Source organism: Columba livia, chromosome 1 (genome assembly GCF_036013475.1).
Source record: "Columba livia isolate bColLiv1 breed racing homer chromosome 1, bColLiv1.pat.W.v2, whole genome shotgun sequence".
NCBI classification, from domain to species: Eukaryota; Metazoa; Chordata; class Aves; order Columbiformes; family Columbidae; genus Columba; species Columba livia.
This window is the reverse complement of record NC_088602.1, coordinates 182,938,417-182,955,104: the sequence shown is the minus strand read 5'-3', so window position 1 is coordinate 182,955,104 and position 16,688 is coordinate 182,938,417. Positions and strand designations below refer to the sequence as shown.

Sequence of the window (16,688 nt, the reverse complement as noted above, 5' to 3'; positions counted from 1 at the left end):
GAGGTCAAGGGAGGTGATTCTGCCCCTCTGCTCTGCTCTGGTGAGACCCCACCTGCAGTACTGCATCCAGCTCTGGTGCCCTCAGTACAGGAACAACATGGACCTGTTGGAGAGGGGGCAGAGAAGGCCACAAAAATAAACAGAGGGGTGGAACACCTTTCCTGTGAGTGCAGACTGAGGGAGTTGAGGTTGTTCAGCTGGCAGAAGGCTCTGGGGAGACCTTATTATGGCCACTCAGTCCAAATATGATCAGCTTGTAGTATAACTTGTTGAAACTTAGGCTATATACTCCTGGTCAGTGGTGCATCACCCAGACATAGGGCCACCCACTTCTGTGTTATTCCCTGTGTTTCTGTAAACTACTTTTACTTACCTTAATTTTAGCTGTCCCTGTTCCAAGTTCACTGGACTAAGAAAGGATATTTTATCTTCCAGTTTTGCTTATTGTTGTCAGTGTATCAGCATGGATAGTAACATCATAGACCATTCCAGCTGCTAAAAGGTAGATGGCATGAATTGACTCCAAGGGTAAGAAGCAAGGCAGACTAAGTATCCCTATCCCTCTCCTCTAGTTAAAATCACCTTCTATGTGGTTTTTTTTGAGATCGTACATCCTGGATAACACTGTTTTGTCTGTGCCACATCCAGAGATTTTCAGTTCCTACAACTGAAATTGCTTTAAGAGCTGTTCAAGTAGTGTCTAGGGTATAAAACAAAGCAATTCATTAGCTTGTATTTTACAGAAATGTAAATGAACAAGAACTTTCTCTGAAAAAAAATAGTGTTTTCTGCTCCTTTTCAATTCATGGTTCTAAAGGACCCATAATTCTGAGCAAAGCTTTCAAAGAAGTGGTTCCTAACAAAAGCTCCTACTGAGTTGTGTGTAAGTATTTTTAAATTAGTGGCTGCTGTGAGGACAGTTTAGATTTGCACACTGGAAGCTGTAACTATCAGAGATTCTATCTTGTTCAAATACAATCACGCTGTGTTTTGTTACAGTACTAAACAATCAAATCGGAATTTATTTCACTAGAAATCTTTTCAAGGATAGCGGGCAAACTAAACTCTCTTTGCTTTCTGACAAAGATAACTGCCTTTGATCTTTGACAGCTGTCTTTAGCTTGAAAACTTTGTTCCATATTAATATGCTATGAGAAATTCCAGAATTCTAAATGTGGTAAGAATATGACAAAAGTCTTGTTATAATATCTGTGTTGAAATTGTGATTACAGCTTCCTTAATGTACATATAAAAACAGTTTTGTGATGAAGGATAGTTACTTTGACACTTAGGTTAGGTACCAATATTTCTAGAAAAATAAAAAAGCAAACTATGTATTCATACAAATGTTCTCCTGACACTTGTCCTGATACGACTTTCTCCTTATGAGTGGTTTACCTGTGTTGCTCCTGTTACCTGAGGTTCAGTGGGAGGGTGCAGTGTAGGTCCCATAGCAGGGAGTGCATCCTGTGAGCAGCAGCAGACCCGTGCTTGTACACAGGTCCTGGGTAGTGATGATGCTGCCTCCTACAAAGGAAAGGGAGCCTGCAGAGCCATCCCATAATGAAACTGTGTGGTAGAGATTATAGGACCCCTAAGCATGCATTGTCATCTCCAACCTGCAAATTACTCTTGTCTCTCTTCTCTTTACTGGTTATTTAGCATTTGTCTTTTATAGTTGGCAGGCTCAGGAGGGCTGATCTCCATTAGCTAAGCATGTCCTCCAGCAGTGGTTGTTTTGTCATGTTACTTGGCCTTTCCTCCTGCTCCTTATCGCCTTTTTTATGTAATTGATGCTGATCAACTGTCTGTCCTCCACTCCCGTTCAGCCCTTGCACACTTCATTGCTTGTTGGGTTGGAGTCGCGAAACTTATGTTTCTTCTTAGGTCAGAACCCTTGAGCTGTGATGTGCCTGGTTAGCACCTACATCTGTGGCAAGAAGTTGGGAGTTTTTCCTCTCTCAGCCTATAAATAGTGCTTTCAAGACATTTTTGCCAGGTCAAAGCTGACATGTATTGGCAGGACCACATGAAGAGGCAGGTAGTGCCAGTGCTGTGCTGTGCACGTTTTGATTTAGCAACCAAGACATTTCAGTTCAACATCTTTCACACACAATTAAATTTACTTACCAGAGTAAATGTCCCTGCAGAATGTGCACTCAACACTTGTGCTGCACAGGAAAGTTAAGGCTGTATAATCATCCACACCACTACATCTTTACTTTTTTTCTTTGTTAAATTCTATCAGTTCCCATTTAGCTCTAGCCCTCAATTCAGAGTGCTTCAGTCTACAGACTTTCAATATTTAAAAATCTGGTTTTGATTAGCCCAATACGTGAAATAATAGGGTGCTTAGTAGTGCAAACGTGTTGGGTTAATGGGTCCTTTCTGTAATTAGGACAGAATATATTGATACCCTTTTTCAGTGCGTTCTGTTATTGTCTGCAGTAAGAACAAACAGCATCCCTAGATACTCTTTGATCCTTATAGTTCTTCCATCTGTTCCAAGCTTATTACCTCCTACTCTCATGGGGACCAACACCAACTTTTTTTGTTGTTTTCTGCTATGTTGATCGTCTCACATCCAATGTGCAACAGCCTTCTGCCTTTCCTATGGTTGGCTGTAACATGTTAACCTAATTTTTTATTGGCATAGTGGCTAGAAAGTAGCTGTGCCAAGATAAGCAGCTTTCTAAGCAGTGAAGTGATTCAGACAATATAGAAATGCAGCACATGGCTTCTTTAATTTGCTTTTGCCAGCTTCTGTTCACGCAGCCCATAACTCACGTGCCTAGAAGTGCCCTGCACACCCAAGGAGACCTAGGTGGTTTAGCTCCACAAAACATGTTTAATGATCGATCGTAGTTTGTGTGGTTCATCATTCTATATTCTTTTCTTACCCAGAAAACTGAATGTCAGTCCTAGGCAAAGCTGACCTATAATGGGGTTTGACCCTGTAATGGTTAACAGCGTTACTGACTGGATATTGACATCCACAGGCTCATTGCACAGTCCAGAAGCTGTGGTGAATTCAGAAAGCTTAAAGAAACTGTCACAACAGGAGTTGGGAGATGGGGATGCTCCATAAGAACAGGCAAAAATGACCTGCCCTTTCTTTTGAAAGAAATCCTTTCAAATCATCTAAATCTTTCATACCACACAGCTTCATTATAGGTAGAGAGGTAGGTTTGTCACCTTAAAGTTGAACATGGTTTTCGATAGTTTTCAGTTGGTAATTCCTGTACCAGACTTCATGCTGAAAATAACCATTTGATGTTTTCACTGAAACAGGACTTAGACAAATGGGCTTTGTATTTCTCAACATGGAAATAAGCCAGAATAAGTATGTTGCATTTTCATCATATTAAAAGTCTCATCATGTCTGATCAAGATTCAATTCTATAGACATGTTTTCAACCAGTAATTAAAATCTGAGGCATTGTACTAACATCTTGTTTCTGTGTAAATTCCTCACATTTGGTCAGGTGTAAGACTGTGTAAAAATCTCAGTACGCGTACACCTAGGAGGGATTTGAGTCATGCAGATACTTAAGCTGAAGATACCGTTCGTACTTACCGAGTTGGCCTCAGAACTCAGATATTCAGTAGGACTTTGCCGTTCAGTGCTGCTTGTGGCTGTAGTCGCCCCTTTAAGTAGAAACAGAATGATCTGTCAGATCTGTCTAACAATCTGTCAGAATTATCTGTCTCATATACTGGTTAAGGCAAAGATCCCATAGAAAAATGGTGCATGTTTTTGTAATCAAATATGTAATTACAGTTGCCATAAATTAAAAAGATCTATTAAAGGAATATAGATAAATTCAACAATTGACTGATGTTTGAATACTTTATCAAGGAAGTTGGAATTGTTCTTCCTGGAAGAGGGGCCATAAAAGAATGCCCTTAGTTTTACATAGACAATCTCATTTTTTTTGAGACAGAATTTCTGTTAAAGAAGATTGAAGCAATGGCATTTCTACAGTGAGGAATAAAAGTGCTAAGGATCTCTCCAGATAAATATATTGAAAGAGAAATTATTTTGAAAATTTCTATCCTAATATAATTGTCTAAGTTGTTATTATAATTTTGTTTCATTTTTTCTTTCCAGAGTGAAATTTACTTAGCAAATCTATTCCCATTTTTACTGTCAGCTATTTTCTGATAAGGTTTTGTGCCTGATTTTACAACTCCATTGACTTTTTGATTTCATGAGCTTTTATTTGTAATATGTTCATACAAACATTGTGCTAAAGATTTGTCAGGAATATGACTTTAAGTTAGTAACATTCCAGTACGCTTACCTGAACTCTGCCAGTTAAATAGAGTTGGGTATTTTTACATTTTGGTTGCAAGCAGTGATCTTTTTAAAATCAAAAGTGAAATATGTGTGTGTACAAATCCAGAGGCAAGGCCAAATTTAAACCAAAACCTACATTTTTGTAAATATTAACATGTCAGATGTGCAACATACTTACAGAACTGGAAACTGCTCTTAAATCTGCCTGATGCAGAGTATACCCTTGATATATAGGACATAGTCTACCTTCTCTTCGATTAATTTTCCAGTCTGTTTCAGGTATCACCCTTCTGCTTCTCCATCCATTTCCATATAAATCATCCTTATTCCTCATATAGTGTGAGAGGCTTAGTGTCCTCTTGGATTTAATTTGCCTTGCATGATAATGGAGAAAAACTAGCATTTTCTTTCAATAACATGGCCCATGTGTCATGATTTGCTCTGACATATTGAAAACAAAGTAGAGATTCCTGAATGGATGTAGGTCAGGACAAACTTCTTGTGAACTATCCTCTCATGACACTGATTGCAAACTCTGCCAAGGTTCTGTAAGAGAACAGGACAATATTTGTGAAAGTACATCCTACTCCCCTGTCTGTCTTTCCTTGTGATTTGATTTCTCCTGGCAATTAAAAAGGTGAAACTCAATGGATTTGGATTTTTTTAAAAACCTTGAATAGAGACACTGTTTGTGAAAGCCTGCTTAACTTCAGTGAAGCTCTGACTACTTCTTTTGGAAAAGCTTTCTTATTTTTGTATAGAATCATGGAATGGTTTGGGTTGGAAGGGACCTTTAAAGATCATCATCCTTGCCCCCTATGGGCAGGGATACCTTCTACTAGATCAGGTTGCCCAAATCCCCAACCAACCTGACCTTTAACACTTTGACTGACAGGACATCCACAGCTTCTCTGGGCAACCTGTTCCCATGTCATTTGCATTTAAATCCGGTACATTTTACTGTGTTTAAAAAGGAAAAAAAATGTGGCTTTCACTGAGTTTTATCTGGGCTGGGTCATGAAATTTGTGGTAGAAATAGTGATTTGCTTATGTTTCTGTGAAGACCCTGTGGAAAATTGAAATAAGTCCTTGCTGATAAATAAAAATAATGTAGCACAAATGCACGTAGAATTAAACTTGATCTTTAAAGATAAATTGATGCAACTACAAGTTATGTGCTAAAATTAGTTCTCTAACAAGGCTTCTCTTTTTGGTCACCAACTGCCAGCACTAACTAGAACTGATCCTAGAAGGAAGCATATGCTAAGTAAGGACTCAACATATATACTGCAGTATTAATAGCTTCTAAAACTTCTATAATAAAGTCTTACTCTGATGTGGAAATAATCAGAATCTAGTAGTTTTAAGGGTTATTTTGTGGCTTGAATAAACAAACAAATAGCTTTACTGAGTCAGATCAAAGGCCCGTCTATCCCCGTGCTGTAAATACACCTAAGGAGGAGTAAGAACTGCACGTGTGTCTATGTGTGTATGTAATTACCTCTGACACTCTCTCAGCCTCCAGCTATTTTCAGCTCAAGGGATTTCCTGAGCTGCTTGTGATTCTTTGTTTCATATTCTTTAGTGCCTCTTCCTTCAATGACTTCTCCATTCTTCCCTTGAACTCTTATGCATCTCTTACATTTACAACATCCAACATTCTTTGGAAAGGTTTTGGTTTGGTTTTGAGGTTGTTTTTGTGGTTTTGTTGTTGGTGTTTGGGTGGTTTTTTGGGTGTTTTGTTTTGTTTTTCTTTGATTGGTTTGGGTTATGTTGATTTTTGGTTGGTTTTTGAGTTGTTTGTTTTTGTTCGTGGTTTGTTTGTTTTGACAAATCTTGCTGTCCATTACCTAAATAACCACCACCTTTTGCTTATTTTGAACCTGGTTCCCACTGGGAACCAGAGATTGATTCAATGGTTGCACACACTTATTAGTAATTCAGCTCTTTCATCCTTAACTTCACACAAAACTCTTAAATGAATACCATCTGGTCCTGATATTTGTTTCTGTTCATTCTCTCTAGCTGTATTCTATCCTCTGTCTACAGTTATTTCAGAAGATAATTGATAATAAGGTAATAAAATAGCAGATTTGCAGTTGATTAGATTATGCTTTGGAGGCATCATTATTTTGTATCTAGTGATGGAACAATATTATAAAAATATTAGAAGACTGTAGTAAGATCTTTGCTTCTGGTTCTTAAAAATCACTGGAGAGTTGCATATGGTAAAATAAATGCTAGAAATGTGAAACATGAGAGTATCCTTGAAAGCTCAAGCAGGTCACATTCTGCTTGCACATTAAAATGGCACCAGAAATTGAAGATACACTAATTATTTATCAGTTACATGTTTTGTAATTAATTTTGCTTGCAGTACAAGTATCCATCTTGGATCTGATTTCTAAGTGGTACACCTATAAATACACAAAGCTGTCATGCTTGGTTTCTTTTCAGCAGTGCTCAGTGAAAATCTGCTTTATTAGAAGAGGATATTCCCATTATGCTAAACTTGTATTTCACTAGATGAAAGCAGATATTCTTAATGTCTTTTTCTGACAAATCTAGAAACTAGAGTTTTAGAAAATGCTGCTAATTATGATGCTGCTCCATCCTTCATTTTTCTAGTTTTCATAAGGAAAGCCCAGTTGCTTCCAAGCAGGTCTAGTAATTAATGTTTGTCCAGAGATAGATTACACTTTTTAGAAATAGTTTTAGCATCTTCAAATACAATGGGGGTTTCCCTACCACGCCACTCCAGACACCACCAACTTTGCTTCACCAACTGCCAAACAGTCTTTCTTCCTTTCATCAAGTATAAACTCTGTGGTTTTTGTCAATTGTAACAAAAATAAAATTACCATTGGTCTCATCCAGAAGATCTGGTTACGGTCTGAGAGAATGCTTAAGCATGTTAATGTATGAACGTGCAAAGAGTTTCAATTTAAACATGCTAGCAGTATTTCATAACTTGGATATAGTGCATGTATTGGATTTGTAGTTTGTGTTAATGAAGATTTTAATTTCTCTGAAGCCTTTCCATCAAGCAGAAAACAAGCTAACTTAGCTAACTTTTTGCTAGAAAACTATGAACACCCTGTCAATGTAAAATATGTTGAGATCTTTTAGATTAGAAAGACAGATTTGAGTAGTAGCCATCTGGGAAGCCTGCCTTTCTAATGGAAAGAACACCAACCTCTTGTTCTTTGCTTCTTCAGAGTAACACACTTTCTTTTGAGATTAAGTGTAAAAAAGTTGTAATCAGTTCTTCAAGGAGTTTTCTTGGTTTACAAAAGCAATTGTTACTATTAAAAGTCTGAAAATACTGATAAATTGTGGGTGTGATACTATCCCTTGTTTGGAAGACTGTCTACTAAATGACTAAAAGCAAAATGTAAGTAAATTGAATTGACTTTTGCACACTTTGTGTTTGGTTGTTTGTGGTTTGGTTGTTTGTGTGTGTGTGTGTTTGTGGTTTTGTTTGTTTGTTTTTGTTGTGGTTTTTTTTTTTAATATAGGTGAAATGAGGAATGATTTATATATCACTGTAGAAAGAGGAGAATTTGAGAAAGGAGGGAAAAGTGTGGCCAGAAATGTGGAAGTGACAATGCATGTCGTGGACAGCAGTGGTCAAATTTTAAAGGTATCTTTGTTGTATGTTTTTCCTTACTGTAGTTAATTTTGATACGTTTTTTCAGATGTAAATCGTATTTTGTGACATTGTTTGAAAAGTAGAAAATTGCTTTGGAAAGGTTGCATCTTGTGCTGTCTTTAGATATTCAAAGTTTTTCCATTTTGCTTAAAGCCTTTATAAAATGAATGTTGATTTTATTTCTGTGATCAGTTGAGTGATTCGGATAAACACCTACAATTGCCAACCAAATAACTAATGATGCCATTAAGATGCTGGAAGATGTTTAAACAAGATCAGGTTTTGGAGAAATTTTTGATTTGACAATAATTCTTCATGGTAGATATGCAATTCCTCATGTTACACAGAATGTGTTTCCATAATTTCATTTTTTGTCTGATTTTAATAAAATCAGGATCCTTTATGCAAAAATCACCACCATGTATCAAAAAAAGAATAAATTAATGTTCCTTCTTCAGATTTTATTTCATTTCATACTGCTGGTGATACATTACAAACAGGCACTGGTTTATATTTTTATTATTAATAGATGACTGTTTCACAGTTGCTTTGTTTTTGTTTTTCTCTTCACTTTCAACCTTTTCCATATATATTTAGCATCATTTTTATTTTCTTTTTTTTTTTTTCAAAAGTACTTTTTTCACTTGCTCTACATGATGTTGAGGGCTGTGGGGTAGCAAAATGAAGACAGGTTGACACAAACAGTCTGGTGCAGGTTTTGTGTGTGCATGTGTATATGTGAAGTGCATGACGTGCAATGTATGTATGGTTTTATATGTATATATGTATATAAATACATCTACCTGTGTTTGTATATATATATATATATATATATATACTTTATATATGTACACATAAAACAAATAAGGGATACCGTGATGCAAAAGTGATCCCTTGTAATTCATGAGGAGAAAAGCTACATCTTACCTGTCTCACAGAGAATTAATAGGTATTCCCAAGGCAGGATTTAAAAAAATCCCTTTGCATACATTGCTATGGAGAGACCGTCATGGGTGTTGCAAAGGCAACCAACACTGTGTTTCTTCCTAATCAGAGAATCTGGATATATTTCTGTTTTCATGCTGGGACATATAGAATACTTAGATGCTCATCAGTGGGGATGATTCTTGCCATTTTTTTTTCTAATTAGCAAATATTAACAAAGTGTTACTATTTTTGTGGGGTTTTAAGATATTGAGCATGATACCACATGTGGCATTTATGATACAAATGTAAGTATTAAATAGTCTTTCTTGCAAAAACAGTCCTTGATGACATCTCACCAGTGGACCAATCTGCCTTTAATCTCTAATCAATACTTTTTCTTCATTAGGATTTTATCTCATTTGGCTCTGGAGAGCCACCAGCCAGTGAGTACCATTCCTTTGTGCTTTATCATAACAACGGTCCCAGATGGTCTGAGCTGCTGAAACTTCCTATCCCTGTGGATAAATTCAGAGGAGCACACATCCGCTGTGAATTCCGGCACTGTTCCAGTAAGCGCTGTTTGCAACTTCTGCTCGTCCTCTCTGTTACAGCTGCAGTCAGCACACGAGTTTCCATAATACCTCAGGAAAAAGATCTTTCTCTGTGATGCTTTTATGACACAGCTGCTCAGGCTTGCAGTTCTACTTGGTGGAGCTTAGTACTTTGGTAAAGCCTAAATACCAGGAGAAATCAGTCTAGTTTTATTAAATAGAAATAGACAACATTGCAGCTGCTAATGTAAACAGAACTTCAGGTAATCTCAAACTGTAAATTTAGAATTTACCTAATGAAGTCTCCAAAGTTATACCTGTTGCTTAGTGCATGTTTAGCAATCCAGCCAATGGGAAATATATGTAGATACTTCAGGTCCATTAACATCACTTTTGTCTTGCCTTTTTTTACTTATAAAATAAAATTCCCAAATTCTCTAAATATTTTGAACAATTTTAGAGATGATTTTGAGGTAAAAACTGACATCTGGGTCCATGTTCTGTGTACCAAAGTATGAAACACAGGTTTCATAGATATGGTGTTGACTGCTGTCAAGCTTGTGGAGAAAGATGGGTAAAATTGCTGCTGTTGTTTGGCTCTTTTTGGTGATGTAGAGGTAGCAAGATTTGGTTATTTAGATTGTCTTTGTGGAAATTGGCACACACAGTAAATGATAGTATATTTAGATTTTGGGTACACAAACTTCAACATGTGAGGAATAGGTAATACGGGAAGAAATTTGCATAGATTTCTTTTTAAGATTTCATTCATAAACTATGAAGTAATAAAGGAAAAAACATCAGTGGTATGTTTCAAATAGATGATACATTTTTGCATAATCATTCCCATGCCGTAGGAGTTGGACATTTTTGTTATGATTGCCTATACCACACCAGCTGTGCTAAACCCAGACTCAAAAGTCATATATATACACACATTTGATGAAAGATTGGTTGGTTTTCAAAGTGTTCAGCATCTGCACTCATTGACTTCAGTGCAATCTGTGCCATCTCAGTGTTTTGTAGTCTGCTTTATATTTAGGTGATGGATAAGTTTTGGAATTTGAGCTTAGGCATCCAAGTTTGAAAATGTTATCTACTGCCTGACATTCATGTAAGGAACAGTGACATCTTCAGTCTTATCTACAGAGACTGGTGCCTTATTTGAAAACAGAAGTGCAGTGCAGCCCGTGGCTGACCTGAAATGGAGACCAGTAGGTAGAAGCTACTATAGGGCAGAATTGTCACGAAAAAAATATCCTTTTCTCTTCGTGTTGGGCTGACTAGGTCACATTCATTTGAGTTTCCTGGCATTCTATGTATTACTAAGACTCTGTATTTGGTGGTTTCTATTATTTGTTCTTAATAAATACCAAATCGCTCCAGAATACCACTTTCTCGTTTGCAGTGAGATAAAAGAAACCATTACAGGAGAGAATGTGCAAATCTGAAAAGAAATTTAAGATAATCTTAGTCTGATTAGCTGCAAATAGCTTCCAGTATAATTTCTTATGTTGCATTATATCCATTTATTTTGCCTAAAATGTATAATATTAACTTTAAATGCTGCTATTTACATATGTATTTCAGCAAAAGAAAAGGGTGAGAAGAAGTTGTTTGGCTTTTCTTTCGTGCCTCTGATGCAGGAAAATGGGAGGACTCTGCCAGATGGCACCCATGAACTTATTGTACACAAGGTAATTTGAATTAGTAATCATTAGCTGTAATGATTCCTCTGGAGCACACTTTAAATGCCCAGAACCATTAGGCTGAGAAAGTCTGTATTACCAAATGCGTGATAGTCTTGTCACCATTAAAATATCCATTGCTGATTGTTTAATATTAATTCCTGTTACAAACTGCAATTGCATCAGCGCACTGGTTTTACTGAGTCTTACTGTTATATTACATTGTATTTATAATGTATTTCACAAAGGTAAGTTCAATTAAAACACAAAAAGTGAAACCAATGATACCCACTTACTGAATTACTGAAGCTGGAAAATGAAGCAAGCTCATTTATGCAGATCTACTAGATATTATCATTTTTAGAGATAATTTGGTTTTTGTGGAACATGTTTAACAGTTATCTCTTTGTTCAGAGGATTTTACATTCTCCCAGATAAATTTTATATTTTAACACTAACATTTGTAGCTATTCATTTGAAATAACCTGTACAAATTTCTTGGTCTTCAATGTCAGATTTGAAGCTATGATCCAAAACCAAACTTGCAACAGGCATAGTAAAAATTCTTCAATTTCTGACAGAGAAACAATTATACAATAATATAATTTGGAGATTGGGTCCTTTGTGCAGTACAGTTATTTTAACTGGTTTGTTTTCACAGTGTGAAGAAAACACAAACCTTCAGGATTCTGGTCGCTACCTCAAACTCCCCTTTTCAAAGGGAATTTTCCTAGGAAACAACAGCCAAGCAGTAAAAACCACTAAAGAGTCCTTCTGGATTACGTCCTTTCTCTGCTCCACTAAACTCACACAAAATGGTAGGATATGTTGATTATTTAAAACATGATGAGTTCAAATGGGTGCGATAGCTGGCCTTTTCCATGCCATACAAGCATGGATGTACTCAAAAATAGCTTATGTTCTGTCCATTTTACATACTGGTTTTCTGCATATTTTTTTATATCCAGATGGAAACCAATGCAGTATGATAAACCACTGATTTCAGGAATGCTTTTTAGATTAACAGGATATTGGAATCAAATGCAGCACTCTTGGAATCAACTATCAAAACCCAGCTGCTTTACAAAACCTCTTTATCTGTTTGTTGTAGATTTTTTTATGAAATACTTATTGTAGGCTTTAGGCTCTGGCAGTTTGATTTTAATTAGGTGCATATTGCTTCTTTGTTGTACCACTTCTCTTCCTTTAAGCGAACACACATTTACTGCTAAAAGCAATCTCATATATTCGATATAAGGAGCAGCAGATAGAAATACATGTTTGTGCTCTTTGTGCTCATTGCACTGTATAAAATTCTTAAGGTTCTTGTTTGTTTGCCCTATTTACTACAGTTTGTTACTGAAACAGTTTTCTACAAATTTCTAAATATTGTGTATTTACCTGAATGTGGTTCTGACCATTCCTTGGTATCCCCACAGATAGTATTTTTTCTGCGGTGTTTATCACAGATCTTGCTTAGCTCTCTCTTCTGTGTGAATGACTGTGTCTTTACACTTCTTATATATATGACTATAAAATTGCTCATTGCTTGCAAATTGATTATACTCGTTCAACGACAACTAGAGCAGCTTTTAAAATTGAAATAGTTGCCTTAATTTTCACCCTGTAGTAGCAAGTGTTCAGAATAGAACTGTGTGCAAATAGTAAGTGGTCCGTTTCACTGTGCACATCCATTCTGTATTCTCATAGCAATTAGCTTCAAAGTAATAAAAGTTAACCAATAAAAGATTTTCCCAAAGGTTCATAATAGGCAATCAGAGACTGAATTTCCTTCAGTTAAAAGTCTTGATTTAGGAAATCACATGAATATACTAGTACTTACACATGCATGAAAGTGCTGTCCGGAACCTGAGTGTCTCACGGATAAATAGTTGCACTGTTGTCTGGGGTTACAATACTGGTTTTTGTTCACAGTACAGGAGTTATTTTGTACTTAATGTGAATAGATGTGTGACATAGGGCATAACATTTCTTTTTTTAACCATATTCTGGGAGGGCGTAGAATATCTGAATAATATTGATCCCCTTTTCAGCTCTGAAAGAGTTAACAATTATTTCAGCAGTACTTCAGAGGGTGGAAATATTTTCAATAGACAGGCTCATATTTTCTCCAAGGATCTTCTTTGGGAAGTTCATCTTGGTGAGTTTCCAAATCCCCATTCTTTTGAACAAAAATTTGCCAAAATCTATTGCATGCTCAGAAAATGAACATAGAACAAAGCATGTGGATATTTGGTCATGTGAGCATTACTTCAGTTATCCCTGAGAGAATGTAGCATATTTGTTAAAAAAGACAGGATGAAAAAGATCTGTGTATTTACAGTTTTAGTAAACAACTGTGTTAGTATTTTTGAAAATTGCTGATTATTTTAAATGTTTTTAAGTTTGGAGATTTTTCTGAAGTTCTCAGAGATCTTCCTGTGTCTACAAACAACGATGTCTGTCCTGGAAATGAACTGAAAATTATGCTATTGGCCTGGCCATGGGGTGGGGAAGGACCCCAAACCCAGACTTGTAAAGGGTGTGACTGAATCAGGCCACAGCTTTACTAGCTGGCTGGGAAGTTCTACTCAGCTGTCATTCTCTCGTTGATTGTTCCCACATGCCATCAGCTCTCATGCATATTAAAATTATGGGGACTAGAGGAAGGAGGCTGACTCCCAGTTGTTGGGATCCGTAGCTTCCTTACCCTGGGGTACTTTGGAGGATTTTCTAGGTTTTGTTCCAAACTGTTTTCAGAGACCTTCTAACCAGGGGAGTCTGTGTGTTCGCCAACGTATCTCATAGGAACACATCCTTATCTAATCTGTCTGCCAGTTAGCTTTTCCTTAGCTTTAATTTTAGTCCTGGATAGTCAATCAGTTAATGTTAGCAAAAAAGTATACCAGCTTTTATATATTACATTTTAGCTGGATAATTATATTTAATTATCCTAAAAAAACAAACAAACAAACAACCCAAAACCCCAAAAAAACCCCAACAAACATGCAAGAGAACCTAGTGTTATTCTACTGATTAGTTATCAATGCAATCTTCCTTAGTTTTTTAACATACAGAAGGGATCTCTGCCTGCCAGAAGCTCAGGATCCATCCAGCAAGTCAGAATATTTTAGTGCATTGGCATCCACTCATTTCTCAGCACTGAGCAGCACATCCCGATCCAGCAGCTGTTCAACAGCAGAGCAACGTCCATTGCATGGCAGAGGCGTAATCCATCTATCCACATTTAAAAAAAGGCCAAACAGGTGACTAATAAAACAAAGCTAACAGGGCAGCTTTCTGGAGTGACCCCAGTTTGGAAGGAGTGTTGGAAGCCAGAGTAGCAGCCTGTTTGCGGAGGAGTCCAGTTCTGGAATTCCGTTTTTTCCTTTTGAAGTGCAGCAGTTCTAAACCAGACCAATTTCTGATGTCTCAGGTTTTATAGGAGAGAGATGGAAAGATAATCTGAAAGCACTTCCTAGTACACATGAATCTAAACCTTTCATTAAATCTAGCACTTTGGATTTAATTTAGACTTTGAGAAGTGTTTTGTTTGGTAGGAATGGTAGGTCAGGTGTGGCCTATTTCAGATGTACAAATCTGATCATGATTAAGAGAAGGCATTGGAAATGCAAAATTTAGCAGCAGCATTGACTTTTTGCCTTTTCCAAAACTAAATTTTCCTAGTGAGCCTATTTTTGGGCACAATTTTATATTCTCATTTTTCTTAATACATGACACATTGCTATCCCTTCCCCTTGTGATTCACATGTCAGATTTTCTATTTGTGTCATTTATGCTTGGGCTATTCACTAATGTTATCTCAGCAATGTCTTTCCTCCTTAGTGTTTCCCTTGAAATAAGTGCTTTGAAGTGAGTGTCTTAGATTTGCTTTCTTGTTCTTCTTTAATCCCCCAACAAATCCCTAATATTGAGTGTCAACTATCTTGCACCAAGTTCCTCCAGCAAACCTGTAAAGAAGTATTTTTCTGCTATGAACTGACAGCTTCAGCTAGTCTTGCTACTCCTCAACTTAAGTTTAGAAGTCCATTTAATTATCCAAAAGACAAATGCAGTTCACTGGATTTGTAATGCTTGTTTCTTGAAAATTCCTGACAGAAGGGATAAGAAACCCGTAATTTTTCCTTGATCTTTGTGATGTGTCTTTGATGCAACTCAAGGATGTCTTTGACCCAAACCATTCCATACTAGCACAGCATGAAGCAAAACACAGAAGAAACATATAAACACATAAAAACGATTTGTGACCACCAAAACCAAATAAGGTAGCAAAATATTAGTGGAATAGCATGGAGGGTGTTCACCTTAGCAAGATTTGAATATAGGTGGTTTATTTAGTATTATTAGTTCATTTCTTGTTTTGGGAGAGAGGAACTTTACTGGAGCAAACTGGCAAAGAAATGACATAAAGATGAGTGAGGCTCAGAAGTTACTTGAATGTGAAAACAGTCTGTGGTAGAAAGCACGCAAATAGTTGCTGAACTAAGAGGAAAATTTTCTATTTCTTTGTTTGATAAGTACTGAGAACATTTCAGAATAACTGGATCCTTCTAAGACAATGCTGGACTGATCAACTAAACAGTGGTTCAGCTTAAACTGTTGGAAGGATTGGACGGTGTTAAGGTTTTCTGCTTCAAATGGCCAGGTTTTGAGAAATTCTGAAAAGCTTGCTGAGTGAAAAGTAGAAGTAGTAAACTTAAAGGAGTGTTGAGATTTATTTGATTCAACAGTTAAAAAAATATGTGGGACTTTTAGTGAATACAACTGGACAGGAGTGCTACAGGCGTGAGTGACTGAGTCACTTTGGAGTGACCAAAGGGAGAAAAATAACAGCAACATGTCAGAGTTCAGCAAGGGTCAAGATCAAGTGAATACTGCTGAAAAGCCAAACTAAGTTTGGAAAACTCTATTTTAGGATATTGAATGGTATGGGACGTGAAATACCCAGTTGCGTAGTCATGTGGTTTTTAGTACATCTCTGAAGCTGAAAGCAACCATACATGACCTAAGAGTAATAAATATAGTACCTGCATTCAAGGCAGATGAAAGAGCAGTTGTGTTAACTGGGCCGTCACCCTCCAATGAATTTTATGCAAGTATTTACAAGAAATCATGGATGAAAAAATGGGCATGTAGCTAAATGAAATGTGCTATAAGATGAGTTTATCAAAGGCATATCATGCCTTCTTTTCAAAGTTTTGGTGTTTTTTTTATTATTATTTAGAGGAAACATAGAAGATCTAAACCATCTGGACTTTAATAACACACCACATGGTAAATTAGTAAAGATACAGATTAGCATAAGAATTTTAAAACTGGTAAAAACAGTCTAAAAGCGAGCTAGCAGATTGCACTGTAGTGGAAGGAATTTCCTTCCTGAGTAGAAGGAAAGTACTACTAGGTCTGAAGAATGAGGCCTGGGATTGATTTGTATTTTAAAGAGATGAAAGGAGGTGGAGATGGGAGTTACTTCACTAGAGCCTGTTAATGAAATTTGCTGCTAATACATAGTTGAAAGGGCTCATTAGTTGAGAGAGTCACATATAATA

General features: G+C 36.6%; 1 protein-coding gene across 6 annotated transcripts in view; it reads left to right on the top strand.

Moving 5' to 3' along the window:
• Window positions 1-16,688, top strand: part of DOCK4 (dedicator of cytokinesis 4) — a 237,762-nt gene that overhangs the window by 138,298 nt on the left and 82,776 nt on the right. For all 6 annotated transcript variants that reach the window (XM_065048727.1, XM_065048725.1, XM_065048726.1 and 3 more), the window contains 4 exons: window positions 7,819-7,943; window positions 9,286-9,448; window positions 11,021-11,127; window positions 11,780-11,936. In XM_065048727.1, coding sequence (XP_064904799.1) covers window positions 7,819-7,943; window positions 9,286-9,448; window positions 11,021-11,127; window positions 11,780-11,936 — 552 coding nt within the window. The remainder of the gene's footprint in view (window positions 1-7,818; window positions 7,944-9,285; window positions 9,449-11,020; window positions 11,128-11,779; window positions 11,937-16,688) is intronic.